We start from the raw sequence: 13,353 nt of genomic DNA on the forward strand, positions 1-13,353 counted from the left end.
GCAGCAGAGACATAAGTCCGACCTGGCTTTTTACAGTCCAGAACGAGTAGATCTGGCCCTGTATCCTCATTATCCATCATCGTCGCCCTATCTGGTGGTAGAAGTCGCAATCGTGGTGGAGTTGCATATAGTACATGGCTCACAAGTCACTTCTCGCCTCGACACCTTTGTACTTCACTGGCCTACGAGTATCCGTCCCTCCTCCTCCCCTCCCTCCCATCCATCATCCTTCCATTGAAACCACACATGCCCTCTCTCCCTCTCTCTCTCTTTCCACTCACCCCTCCTCAACAACTTCTTCTTTCTTTCGAATACAATCGCCAACAACAAAACATCATCACCCTCTTCCTTCCATTCTTCATTACAATTTTGGGGGCATCGGCCTAACTGTCCGCCTCTCGTCGCTGCTGTAATTGATACGCCGTTACACCATTAATCGTTGTATTTGCTCAGACCCTGCCTGTTATCTTCTTATCTGAATGTCCGCCTTGCCCTCGTCTTCGCGTTTGATGCTGGCCTTCTCGCCATTTACGCAGACTTGGGAATGAATAGAGTCATTTTGGATAGTGAGTATGCCGTCTCGTTACATCTGCAGCTGCTCCGTCGTCGATGGAGTGCCTTATTGCCATGTTTACAGGACGGCTTGGCTGACGGCTTCTCTCTGTAGCACAACCACAGTAGACGTTCATGACGGACTGAGTCCTCGCCCAGTTCACCACCCCTTCACTCACTCAGTCGATAAATCTCGGCGCCCCTTGCCTACAATCCATCCCTCAGCCCAACGGGAATTTCCCATTCCTCCTTCTTCAAGACCGCGCGTCTGGGACGCCTCGCTCACTACAATTTACCACATACCCGGTTTCACGATTGTTTCTGGAGCCGCCCCGTTTACATCTATAACGATTTAATACAAACCGCTTCATCATAATGGCCACCATTGCTCTGCCGCGTCCAGTCCCGCGTTATCGCTCCTCCTCTCCCATACCCACGCTCACCCACTCCATAAACCTCGATGGCATCAACTCCTCCGCCGCGTGCCCAATTCCTATACCCAACAAACACCTGCCTGTCTGCCCACCCGGCCCGGCCCCATCTGATAAGCCAGATACACCGCCAGCGTCGCCGCCCACGAAGCACTTGAAGCTCCAGCCACAGTCGTTGCTCTACCCACCTACCAACTATAAGAAGGTCACGCATAACTCCTCAGCTGTGTATCTCATTGATGCGGCGGGAGTTGCAGCCGCAGTGAACCACATCTCGCAGCAACCGTTGCCAGAGGCGGGTCAAGTGTTCCCGTGGCTCCATGGCTTGCACCCCGCGAACCATGTGCAGCAGGCGTTCTTCGTGGCACGGCGTAAGGCCCTGCGGAAGACCCCGGAGTGTTACCGTGGAGTAACAATCGTCAAGGCCGACGGGAACCTGAGCTGCTCCCGGTTGAAGTCTGCTGTCACTACCGACGAGTTCATGCAGACTGCTATGGCTGAGTTCAAGGACATTGATCCTAGGGAGGGCTTCTCTGTAAGGAACTTCCAGATCCAGTCTGCCAAGACAGCTATGCTGTCTGATATCATTGTATACGGAGAAGACGCGGACGAAGTGTTGCGAGTGGGCAGCGATATTGCCAAGGCCCAACGATCGCGGCGGCAAGGGCTCAAGGCCCTCGGCCACGAAGTCCCAGTGTACCATACGTTTGTGTGTACGAGTCATTTTGAGGAGTTTGAAGAACATCATCCGGAGATCGTGGTTGTGGATACCCGCGGCGAGCTGACGGGGAACGTCCTAGACTTCTTCCACCAGGAGCGTGTAGAGATGGCTACCATGACGAAGGCGTCGGAGATTGCGAGAAATGTGTGGCTGGGGCCGACGGATGATTTGTCTATGAGCGGCCCGTCACCAGATGATGAGCCGTTTGATCTCTTCATAGAGTGCAGCGACCTCGGCCGAGCCAATGTGCGGGCCCTGAAGAATATCGTTCGTGAACTTGACAGTGGGGCTGAAACAAGCCAATATGTCGAGTTCCCGTCTTCTGGGAGCATCATGCCGCCGTCCTGGCCGCTCACCGAGGCTGACGATATAGTCGAGAGCTGCAAGTGGATTTACAACTTAGCGAACGGCATTAGACCCTCGGAAGACGAGGGTGAGATCACCGATATTGAAGGAGACAGCCCAATGCCCAGTCCTATAGAAACTAGAACAAGCAGGCCACGCAAGATCCTCATTTACTGCACTGATGGATACACAGAGTCATCCATGCTCGCACTCGCCTATTACATGTACGCACACGGCGTGACAGTTTCAGAAGCCTGGCTGCAAATGCACATCGACAAGCGCCGCAACTTCTTTGCCTACCCCTCCGACGTGGCACTACTGAATTCCATCGCCCCAAGCATCCTCTCCAACTCTCCCGCCCTCGCACACACCGCCCCGCAGGACGTCACCCAACGCATCCATGACGAGCCCGCCTGGCTCGCCCTCATGGACGGCTCCCTACCCAGCCGAATCCTCGATTACATGTACCTTGGAAACCTCGGGCACGCGAACAATCCCGATCTCCTCCGCGCTATGGGTATTGGCCAGCTCCTCAGCGTCGGCGAGACTGCCGCCTGGACTGCCGCCGACATCGCTGCCTGGGGCGATGAAAACGTCTGCGTCGTCCAAGGCGTACAAGATAATGGCGTTGACCCGCTGACTAACGAATTCGACCGCTGTCTCGCATTCATCAGTATGTCCGCCTATCCTCCTTCCACCCCCTCAACCAAGCTAACATCTCTTCCCCTCAGACCGTGGCCGCCTCAACGGCACATCAACTCTAGTCCACTGCCGCGTCGGCGTCTCTCGCAGCGCTACAATCTGCATCGCCGAAGTAATGCGCGCGCAGTCCCTTTCCTACCCACGCGCATACTGCTTCGTGCGCGCGCGCCGCCTTAACGTCATCATCCAGCCGCATCTGCGCTTCAGCTACGAGCTGCTGAAGTGGGAGGAGACGATGCAGGTGAGGCGAGGGGAGCGGGTGAGGAGGGAGTTGGAATGGGGCGAGATTGCGAGGGAGATTGCGGCGATGAATAAGCCGTATTCGCGATAATTTTGGGGTTTTTGGTTTTGGGGGTGCTTGAAGTTTTCCCTTTTCTTGGTTTGCGGTTTGGGCGGTGCGGGTTCTAAGGTCTCCTTCTGGTTTTTACTAGGGGAGGGGAGGGGTGGGGGATATGGGATTTTATTATTATTTGACGACATTTATGAGGTGATGAGATTTAGGAAGGGGGTTTCTTGGGGCCTATCTTATTTTTTTTGGCCATGTTTTCTATCTTTTTCTATTTACGATTTCTGGAACTGGGGATTCATTGGGATATGATCCTTTTGTTTTGCTCGCTCCTTCGTGGTTTGGCTCGGGGAGAGTCGACATCATTTTTGAGAGCAAGCAAGCATGCATTTTATTTCATGTTTTTCGACGGCTGGAATGGGCCTTACTTCTGGGCTCTACATTTTTGGGTATTAACAAATGTAGCGAAGAGCTTCTCTTTTTTTTTTTCTCTTTTGGAGAACTATGGTTCTATTTCGTTTTGACGGGGATGGTGGAAACAATGGCGTTGGATTGTGAACATCCTCTCACACACAGTATTTCATTTGGGCGGAATCTATTGGACATAACATAACTTTAGACAATCTATGAAGGGGTTTCACGTTAACTGCCGTTTTCCATCGTGACAATCTCTGACCGGTCTTGTGACCAATTTCCCTCCCCATCACAACCTGCATTGCTGTCTAAACCGCATCGTGAATCCAAGTGACCGGTCGTTCCTGTCGTGTCGTCGTCCCCTGTGTTGTGTTGTATTAGCAAGGTAAATTTACCTAAGCGATGTCTCGCGGCTCCATAATCCGAGACAAGCAAAACAAACACTAATCAAACCAGGACCGCTGGCGCAACGGTAGCGCGTTCGCCTCCAGAGCGAAAGGTTATCCGTTCAAATCGGGTGTGGTTCAAAACCTCATCATAATAACCTATGATATCGAATACAATCACCTGGGATTGTGTGTTTCTTTTTTGTCAATTTTTTTTTGAGCTGCTTTAGTTTGCGTGTGCTTCTGTTGGGGTTTGTGTCGTTTCGATGCTCGTTTTTTTTTGTTTCCTGTTTGTCTCAGTCGTATTGGCTGGCTACTACATCAACATTGGGGGGCCGTTGGACATTCGTAGCGGTAAGGGGGGGAGGAGAGTGGGGGTCGGTCCGCTCCCTTTTTACACCGTAGCAGCGGTGAGCTCTGGTTCAGTCTAGTGAATATGAGATACCAATGTCTCACCCCCCTCCCCCATCGCCGTGGGTAAAAAAGGGAAGGTACCTGCAGCGAACGAACGCTGTCCTTCGCTGGGACCTCGGGAGTGACAGGTCGGATTACCTAGCTGGTGGCTGGGACGGGACTTCCCAACAGAGGATGCGTTCCTTGTTGGAGTGCTAAGGTAGGTTGTGCAGTGCATGGGGATTGTTTGCTCGGGACATCTGGGATGCTTGGGACAGTTGGGACACCCGGGATATCAGGGACACTTGGAACTCTTGGGACGACGCCCCGGGCCGCTAAGGTAGGCTGATGGCAGTGGCGCCGGCGGTAGGGGAGGGTTACTGGGTCGGTGGCGGCTGGGGGGTCCGACAGCTCGGTTTAAGGGGAGGTAAGGGGGCGGGGAGGGAGGTAAGGAAGGGGGGAGATGCGGAGATCTTGGGGGGGATTTGAGTTCCCGGATAGTGGGGATGGGAGATGGGATGAGAGGGGGGAAAGGCGTCAGATGATACGTAATGGTATGCGGTTGTTCTGACGGGGAGTGCGTGTCTTGGAGGGAGTTGGGCGGGTTGTGAAAGTTGTGAATAGGTCTGGGAGGGATTGTGCTTTACTGTATGTTGTTGAGGATCGATGTGAGCAGTTTAGGATGATGGTGTTTCTCTCTTTACTGTATTTCTGAGTAACCGATGTGAGAATCATATCCCCTAGTAATTGAAAACCTTTATTTTGAATAACAGCTGCTGTAATTAACTGCTGTCATCTACAGTTCCTTTCCAGACTCTTGGACGGAACAAATAGCTCGTTTCTAGACGGACGATAGATCTCCTGCATAGCCACCAACTACCATAACAAGGTACGAGAACATCCCAGCCCGCGGAAATAACCCGCGAATATCACCAACCCCCTCTCCCGAGGGAGCGGTAAAGAAGCAAACGCCAGTATACAAGCCAAATCCCATCAATATCGCTCCAGCAAAAAATCCCGCCCCCAACGCCCCCAATCACCCACACAGCAATGACCTCAAATGTCCCCACCAATCGTCTCCAGCAGCGACTCCAACTGCGCCTTCTCAGCCCCCTCGTTGCCCTTCTTGTCCTCCTTCACCAGCACAGCGAGCGCCTCAATGGGCGGGGCTAGACCGAGCCTGTGCGCGCGCAACCAGCGCTTGCGGCGTGGGATCCCTACGCAGGGCTATAGTGGATTTGTTAGTCTAAAGCACGCCAACAACCCAGGAGACAGGACAACTCACCCCGTATTGCGACGACATGTCGAAGTACCGCAAGATCTTCTCCTCGGTGCTCAATCCCTCCTGGTGAACTACGCAGGTAGGTTAGCATTGCTCGCCCCGTCCCGTCTCACGCGCATCAGCTCACCTCTTGGAGCCAACCGGTCCGCCTCCCTCGCCTTCCAGTACCTCAGCACCTGGGCATGCGGCACCTTCTCCGCCGCCTCCTCCTCAGGCGTCAACGCACTCCCGGGCTTAGGGAGCTGGACCTGCGCTGGCTTGGCCTCCGCCTCCCGCACCTCTGCTTCCACGACAACTGCGTCGGCGCGGTCTAGATCGATGACATCAACCTTTGCTGGCTTCGCTGGCTCGGCTTTCTTGAGGTCTTTCCCCGTGGGGCCGGTGTGCTTGGTCACTCGCGTGGCGGCGCCGTTGAAGGAGAGGGTGGATTGGGCGCCTTTGGCGGGCGGGGCGCCACGGGTTCGTCGGGTCGTGGCGGGCATGGTGGGAGGAGGTGAGGTGGGAGTTTAGAGGTACTTTTGTCTTGCTGTGCAGATGGGACGGGAGTTAAGGTACGATGGAGGAAGGTGTAGTTGATACTGGTGGCATGTAGATGTGTACAGGTTCGGAGAGTTTAATGGCGCTGTGTGTCGTCAGGCTGTGATGACGATGGGGGTACGAAATGAGAGGCGAGCTGGCGGGGCAACGGGACAGCCTCACGGTAAGAGATCGAGACTGACACGCGAGATCACGTGAGCGCGGGTATATGGGAATTTGATAGGGGAGGAATAGAGGAATAGAGGGGAAACAGGGGACGACGAGTAAAGTTGACCTGTTACATTTTTACCTGGTTTGCTTTTTTGGGGATTTCCTATTTTCCACACTACTGCATCTCATAATATGCAAGCCAAAACTTCTTTGGACGCCACGATTCGGACGCGGCATCTGCCTCTTGTTCCCCGGTTACGTTGCGCTGACACTTGACACGCAACTATGGCCTGGCCATCCTTTGAGTATCATATACTTTTGTACGTGCAGGCCCTACTTGCATACGCTCGCATGCTGGAGTATTCAAGGTGTATGGATTATATGGATTGTATGGATTTGTATGAATTTGTATGGATTGTATCTATCCGACGAGTAACTGCCACGTACATACACATACCTGTACACTATTACTATGCTGGTACACGTCCCTGCACAACGTTAGGTCCCTTACATCGCTGTTCTGTTCCTAACCACCTCCCTGGCTCAAACCCAGCTCCCCGTCTTCGTCATTCTGATGACCATGTACTACACACTACACACGCCTCTTACCCCTGGCTGTGCTGGTGGCTGGCTGCTGGTGGGATTGGGATTGGGAGCAGCCCAGCGAGTGAGGCTAACTCAGAATATCTCTCCGCCGTCATTTGCACAGCATGAGAACCGAACAACCACCACCCCCCATCCCCCCCCCCCCTTCAAACAGCTCACCAAACCACCCCGGCAATAATAAGCAAAGAAAAAAGACGATGACGGATTCTTCCTCTCGGGCATCTTCTTGCTCAGCTCAGAGTATCAGGTTGAAATGCTGCACAATTCTGTGACGTGGAGGCCGACAAATTCATCCACGTCGAGTCGCATATCATCCATCCCAGCCCAAATGTCGAGTTTGATATATGCATGTCACGTGATCGAACATGAGACCGAACAAATAATTGGGCTGGATTGGCTAGTCAGTCCCCTGTTCCCTGAGGGTCCAAAGCAGGGGGAGTGAGAAACGTGCTGCTGACGGTCTGAACCACCCCCCTCCCTATCCCCGACGCCGGGGCGGGGATGGGTCATGGTAGACAAAACTGATGGACAGCCCAAAGGTACTCAGTACGAGGAGACTGTACTCCCGATGTTCCTGGTCTGCACGCTGTAAGGTGGAGGTTGTGCTTGTGCTTGTGCTATTGCTCTATTCCTGTCGGATTTCGGGAGACACAGGAAGAGGGAAATGTGAGTGATGATGGATGGCCAGACCATTCTTCTTCATTAATAAATATCTGTATCCCGCCCCCCCATCTGAGTGTCCCATCATTTTCACATTCGTGCTTGGTTATCTCACCAGACAAACTGCCACTTTACAATTGCACTTCCTAGCCGGCTATACGCAGTCTATCGTTTTAGAAACGTCTTTTTAAGCTTCACGATCAAGCTTATTCAAAGCTCGATCCAACACTCAGACACTCGTCGTCGAACGCCCGCCAATCTCTATCCAAAAGACACCACAAGGGAGCCGGTATCCTCGCCGCCCCTGCACTCTCGTCACACCAATCCCGGTCCAAACACCCAATCTCATCACATCTCATCACGCTCGTTCAGCTCACACTTGCAATGTGTACCCAATACTACGTCAGTTATCCATGCCGCTGCATCATCTATCGCGGACTGGAAGAATGTCTGCTCTACTGGGAGGAGCAGTGCCCTGGAGTCCGGAGGAAGGATGAGGTCTCACCTCACAAGTGCAGTGATTGCAGAGGGAAGAAGGTTCGACGCTAGGGAAGCTTTGCTTAAGATGCTTGAAATCGGGACGGGCCGGGTCGACTACTAGGGATGGAGAAGCTGAGACGCCTATTCCGGAGGAGCCGGTCGATTCATGATGTTCAGCTTGCGAAGTGTTCGACGAAGCCCTTTTATTTCCTTCTGGATCTTCACAGGAATAAATGGGTAATTGGGAATTCAGAACCTAGGCACCAAGGGGGCGCAAACGGATGTACACAGGAACTAGAGAAAAAAAGACAACCAGCAATGAGTTAGTTATGACTGATGATTTTTTTTATTACTACTGTATATGATGCAGAGGCATATATTATTGCCGACGCCGGCGACATAGCCTTATCAATTCAAAGACCCATCTTTTGCGTTTTTCGTACGACCTATCTTGTACTACCTGGTACGTGCGTCCGATTTTTTCATCGTGCGTGACGTGAGATTCCCGTTTGCTCAACCTGAAACCAGACTAGGGGCGTCATCAACAAGTCAGCCGTTTCCCGAGTTTCAACAGTCAGGCAAGGGTGGTAGTATGGCGAGACATCTGTTCGTCTGACGACATGTCCTGTTATCGGAGATAAATTCATGCAGCAGCCCTCTCACTACTATGTAGTATATCCACTCCTAATAATGAAGCTGCGAGAAAGCCGTCCGGGGTATGGAAGCAGCCACCCTTGAAACCCAATGGAGGCTTCTTGAAGTAGAGAACCGCCGACCTACAGCTTCGTGATATTCTCCCTCGGGTCACTCAACCTCCTTGGTTGCTGCGGAAAAGGGCCGGCAGACCCTGACCCCGAGCTCGACTCGGCTTTGGCTCCGCTGTTAAGCGCTGCTGTGGCTCCTGGGCGTCGCTCCTGCAGGCGCAGGTTCATGAGCCATCTGACATGGCACCCGATGACCCCCTGAGCGCTTCTCAGCTCGGCGAGTTGTTCTTTGATGGGTATTGTTTCGTTGAAGAGCATTACGGTTTGCTTCGCTTCGAGCTCGGTCATCCCGACGGAGAGCTGGTCGACCTTGCTTTCCTGGTTTTCCAGTAGTGATAGGAGATATTGGTCCCGGGAGTCGTATGGTGCGGGGTCTATTAATGATTGAGGGTTTTCTGACATGTTGGGGATATCGATAAGAGGGTCGCCGTATGACGGTGCGTTCTTGTAACTTTCGAGGAACCGAATGCGGCGGTCTTTCGTCTTGTCCTTCTCCGTAAGAGTCTGTACTTCGCCTCTCAGCGAAGTTATCTCTTCCTTTAATAATTCCACCACCGGGCCCATAGTTTTGAAAGCACATTCCGGCGCGTGATTGCCCAAATCCTTCCTCTTCGACTGATGCTCACAGCCATATATAGCCCATCTACACGGTGCGATGGCCTCCTCGCAATCTAGGTCGTGGAGGTCAGCATTCAGTCGAAGCACCTCCAGGCCACACTTGTCGCAATTTGCCACACGTTCCGAGCAGACTCGTGCCCTGTGGTGCTCCATATCAACCGCGAAACAGCTCTCCGAGCAGTCCGGACATATCGCATACCAATGTAAGCATCCTCTGTGTACATCCTTTCGAGGGGCTTTGCGCTCGCATGTACTCTCCGGACAGTCGACTAGGCTGTAGCCACAGTACCTATCCACGTGGTTCTGCACCATTGACCGCGCCAGGGTCTTCTCGCACCCTTCTGTAGAGTTGGGGCATCTGACTTCCAGTGCATCAAGCTGGTTTGTAATTATTCTTGCCGTCGACCCAACATGGTTCGGTGGCCGTAATCGTGTCCTGTCTATAGGACATATAGGCGCGATTCGATATGCTTGGTCGAAGCAGTCCTTGCAGAATACATGATCACAGCTTGTGGTGACAGGATCGACGAATGGGTTCCGGCAAACTGGGCAAACCAGGTTCTCGTCGACTGCCTTAACATAGTCTAACGCGCGAAAATCTAATCCCCTGGGGATCTCTGCTGAAGTTTCTTCCGTGTTCTCAGGGGCGCCGTTCTGTTCCTCGAGGCCTGGTTGTGGAGATGGCGGAGAAAGAAATGCAGTCGGCTCCGACTCAGGGAATGCCGACGGACTTGTATCCTCGAGGAAGTTGTGCTGAAACGCGTCGCCTATCGATCTAGATATAGGCGTACTCGGCCTCGCTGGTAATGTGCTCGGATGTGTTGATTCAGCAGATGGGGTGATGGGAGTCGGTGGATGCCACGAGCCTGACTGGCCGTTTTGCCGTTCGGGCGTCAGGCTTTGTTCTTCCATGATGCGGGCACTCTTGCGTATGATCGAATTGTTATATAATGCCGTAGGTGAGGCTAGAGGATATCGGTATTGTCGTCGTGGATGTAGGGACGTCGCTCAAAGGAATCTGTCCCTCGTCGTCAATTAGACCCCGCCGGGCCGACCTATCGCTCGTGGTTATATCGGTGTGGGGTGTGACGTCGTCGGAGGCTCTGTTGCAGACAGGCCCCAGCGTGAATGCGATGTGATTTCAATTACTCTTCTTTCAAACTGATCGTATAGCTTCTTTCCAAGGACAAAACAGCGATTCAATAGATGCGATTCCAATTTCCTGTTACCTTGGTGGCGTAGGAAGTTGCCTGTGTGGTATCTGACGCTGCCTTATCGAGTATGCTGGCAGCCGATTGGCCGGATGAACATCGAGCCGCGAACGCCGGCTGCGAGTCGTATTACGCATGGGCGATTTCCAATAACGAGGCCAGGTTGCTTTGCGAAACTCAAACACCAAGCCCTTCGTTTGGTCATTTTACGAATCTCCGAGAGAGCCGTTTTGTTTTCCAACAGGGGGAATTGTTCTACTGCAAGGGAATTAAGAGGGATCAGTCGCTGGGGTCCTTTCCAGACGTCGCTACTTCGAACACACCAAGACGGGCTGTTTACATATCGTTGTACTGCATTCCAGCCATGTCCAATCCTAATCAACTTTTCCTCCTGGCCGACCACATCAAGCTCTCCCTCCTCGAGCGGCAACGGGCAATTTCTCTAAACCTCGAGCCAAACTCGCAAGATGGCCACATCTCGCGCTCCCTCGAATCCTTCCGCGCCGGCCTCGAAAACATCGCCGTCGAGAGGGAAAGTCTAGAGGATGCCGGGGACACTGCGTACGTCCCTCTTTCCCCCCCTCCTCTCTCCCCTTCCTCCTCCACCATAACAAGCAACTAACACCCCCCCCCCAGCGCCCTCACAACCCTCAAACAATCCGAACAATCCCTCCAAGCCCAATACGACGACCTAACCTCTCAATTCCACGGCTTTCCCTCCACCAACCCCTCCTCCCTCTCGCAACCCAACGACCCTTCCCTCGCCGCCGACTTCGCCCACGCCTCCTCCCACCCGCAGCGCAGCAGCTCCCTCCTCAAGAAATCCCTCCGCGGCCACCCCGGCGCCGCCGCCTCCTCCCCAAAATCCGTGCGATTCTCCGACGCTCCCAGCGCCGCCGCCGCGGAAGACCCGGCACGGGCCCAACTCTTCCCCTACAGGGACGACCCGATCGATGCACCCACGGACCAGAGCCAGCTCGATAACCAGCAGATCCACGCGTATCACAGCGAGGTGTTGGCGGCGCAGGATGAGCAGCTCGATCGGCTGGGGGAGAGTATAGGACGGCAGCGGGAACTGTCGATTCAGATTGGGGATGAGCTTGATAGCCAAGTGGCGATGCTGGATGAGGTTGATGGGCTTGTGGATCGGCATCAGACGAGGTTGGATCAGGCGAGGAAGAGTCTGGGGAATGTGGCGAGGAAGGCGAAGGGGAATATGCAGGTTACGACTATTATTGTGTTGATTATCATTTTGGTGCTGCTGATTATTATACTGAAGTAGGCGAGCAGAGGAAAAGGAGGGGAAGAGGGGGACAAAGGGGGTAATGCGAGCGGCATATGGCGGCGCTGGGAGTTTTTTGTGTGTGCTTTTTTGCAAACTACTTGCGTGCATACATAGCATCGATGGATCTGCTTTCAGGAGCGGATATTCTGCACATTATTCCGAGTACTTTGCGGACTACAGAGGAGTTTTGCAATGGGAGATAACAGACAGAGTCGGAGTCACAGATAGCGTTCTGGGGGATTATGGATCCCTAATTACTTGTCACATGGAGTTAAATGCATATTATTCCATGTTATCAACCTTCGTTGTTGTGGGAATGCGTCCATGACCCCATTGTTTCACACAATACCATCCCATCATCATGCCTTCATTACTCCATTCCATCGGCCCTCGCAGTCCCTCAGCTCTTAATCCTCGACACCGGATCCTCTCTCCTCCCCTCCCTATCAAAGTCACCAGTCAGCCACCAATTCCCATCCACTCCTCCCTCCGTCTTCACCAACATCAAAAACCACCCTCCTCCCCCCACCCCTCTTCCCCGCAAGACAGTAAATGACTTGACTTACTTCTTCTCCCTCTCCGCCCTCTCCTTCGCCTCCCTCTGCAGCTCCTTAATACCTATATCCTTATAATTACGATCCGCATGCACGTTTTCCTCGCTCGCGGATGCGAGGTCGGCGCTCCACTCGTGCTTGCCCTCTTTTTTGAGGCGGAGCTGCTCTTGCTTGGCGCGCTCGTAGGCTTCGCCTTGGTTGGGGGAGTCTAGGGGTTTTGGTTAGATATGAGTTCATTGTTTGGGTGGGTGATTTGTGATTTGTGATTTGTGATTTGTGGTTTGTGGTGTGGGGGGTGATGACGATGATGATGTCGGGTGGATGGGGGGGAGGAGGGAAGGAGGGAGGTCGATGGGGGAGGGGGGACGAACCTCTAGCTGTCTCTTTTAGGAACTGAGAAGTCGAGATTGAGAAGCAGCGTGCCTGTGCCGGTGTCGCCATTCGGCGCACCGCCGCTGCTCTGGTAGAAGCTCTGATGATGAAAGACATGATAATGGGCGTAAATGTGATAAAAGAGGTAAGTCGTCTCCTTGTTATAGGTATGTAGGTGTATGAGAATCTGGGCAATTCGTGGATTTAAAAGGTTTGAACGGAAGCTCCGGAGAAGTATAATATATATGTATGTACGTATGAGAGATTCGATGATTTGAAAGCATCTAGGGTGTTGGAAGCTGTGCGGATGGTCGTTGGTGCGTTATTCGTTGATCGGGGTGGCTACGTCATAACGAGATGATGAGGTCCCGCGGGAGAGCGCGGAGGTCCATTGCCAGCCAAGAGGGATGGGCAAGGGACTGATTGATGGTGAGGAATGGAATATTCCACGAATACAAGAGGCAATGATTCTTTCTCACAGACAAGACTCATGTGTAGTTTTAATATAATAGATAATAGAGATATATTCAAGTACATTGTAGACATAATCATATGTATATGATGCCACCCATGGCCCGGGCACACTTCTCCCACAACACCACCG

The 13,353-nt window shown here is 53.0% G+C and overlaps 5 protein-coding genes and 1 non-coding gene across 6 annotated transcripts; 3 read left to right on the forward strand and 3 right to left on the reverse strand.

Moving 5' to 3' along the window:
* The first annotated feature begins 228 nt into the window (after positions 1-228).
* On the forward strand, positions 229-3,180 carry PPS1_2 (tyrosine/serine/threonine protein phosphatase pps1). The gene is made up of 3 exons (XM_018277286.2): positions 229-566; positions 668-2,722; positions 2,781-3,180. Exons 2-3 carry the CDS (start codon positions 928-930, stop codon positions 3,080-3,082), a joined length of 2,097 nt encoding a protein of 698 aa, XP_018127946.1. The 5' UTR covers positions 229-566; positions 668-927; the 3' UTR covers positions 3,083-3,180.
* A 725-nt stretch (positions 3,181-3,905) lies between these two features.
* Positions 3,906-3,978, forward strand: VE01_07855 (the record flags this gene model as incomplete). Its single annotated transcript has 1 exon — positions 3,906-3,978. It is a non-coding gene; the product is annotated as a tRNA-Trp (tRNA).
* Positions 3,979-4,968: 990 nt separating this feature from the next.
* Positions 4,969-6,162, reverse strand: VE01_07856 (uncharacterized protein). The gene is made up of 3 exons (XM_018277287.2): positions 5,640-6,162; positions 5,516-5,583; positions 4,969-5,457 (listed from the first exon to the last, which is right to left on the reverse strand). Exons 1-3 carry the CDS (start codon positions 5,992-5,994, stop codon positions 5,287-5,289), a joined length of 594 nt encoding a protein of 197 aa, XP_018127945.1. The 5' UTR covers positions 5,995-6,162; the 3' UTR covers positions 4,969-5,286.
* Positions 6,163-8,275: 2,113 nt separating this feature from the next.
* On the reverse strand, positions 8,276-10,550 carry VE01_07857 (uncharacterized protein). Its single transcript, XM_018277288.2, has one exon. It carries the CDS (start codon positions 10,237-10,239, stop codon positions 8,722-8,724), a length of 1,518 nt encoding a protein of 505 aa, XP_018127944.1. The 5' UTR covers positions 10,240-10,550; the 3' UTR covers positions 8,276-8,721.
* VE01_07858 (uncharacterized protein) lies at positions 10,462-12,135 on the forward strand. Its single transcript, XM_018277289.2, has 2 exons — positions 10,462-11,099; positions 11,175-12,135. The coding sequence occupies exons 1-2, from the start codon at positions 10,609-10,611 to the stop codon at positions 11,818-11,820; spliced, it is 1,137 nt and encodes a 378-aa protein (XP_018127943.2). The 5' UTR covers positions 10,462-10,608; the 3' UTR covers positions 11,821-12,135.
* VE01_07859 (uncharacterized protein) lies at positions 12,108-13,237 on the reverse strand. Its single transcript, XM_018277290.2, has 3 exons — positions 12,749-13,237; positions 12,390-12,585; positions 12,108-12,266 (listed from the first exon to the last, which is right to left on the reverse strand). Exons 1-3 carry the CDS (start codon positions 12,864-12,866, stop codon positions 12,224-12,226), a joined length of 357 nt encoding a protein of 118 aa, XP_018127942.1. The 5' UTR covers positions 12,867-13,237; the 3' UTR covers positions 12,108-12,223.
* Positions 13,238-13,353: the final 116 nt, after the last annotated feature.

The sequence above is a fragment of the Pseudogymnoascus verrucosus genome (genome assembly GCF_001662655.1).
Source record: "Pseudogymnoascus verrucosus strain UAMH 10579 unplaced genomic scaffold scaffold_40, whole genome shotgun sequence".
Taxonomy (NCBI): domain Eukaryota; kingdom Fungi; phylum Ascomycota; class Leotiomycetes; order Thelebolales; family Thelebolaceae; genus Pseudogymnoascus; species Pseudogymnoascus verrucosus.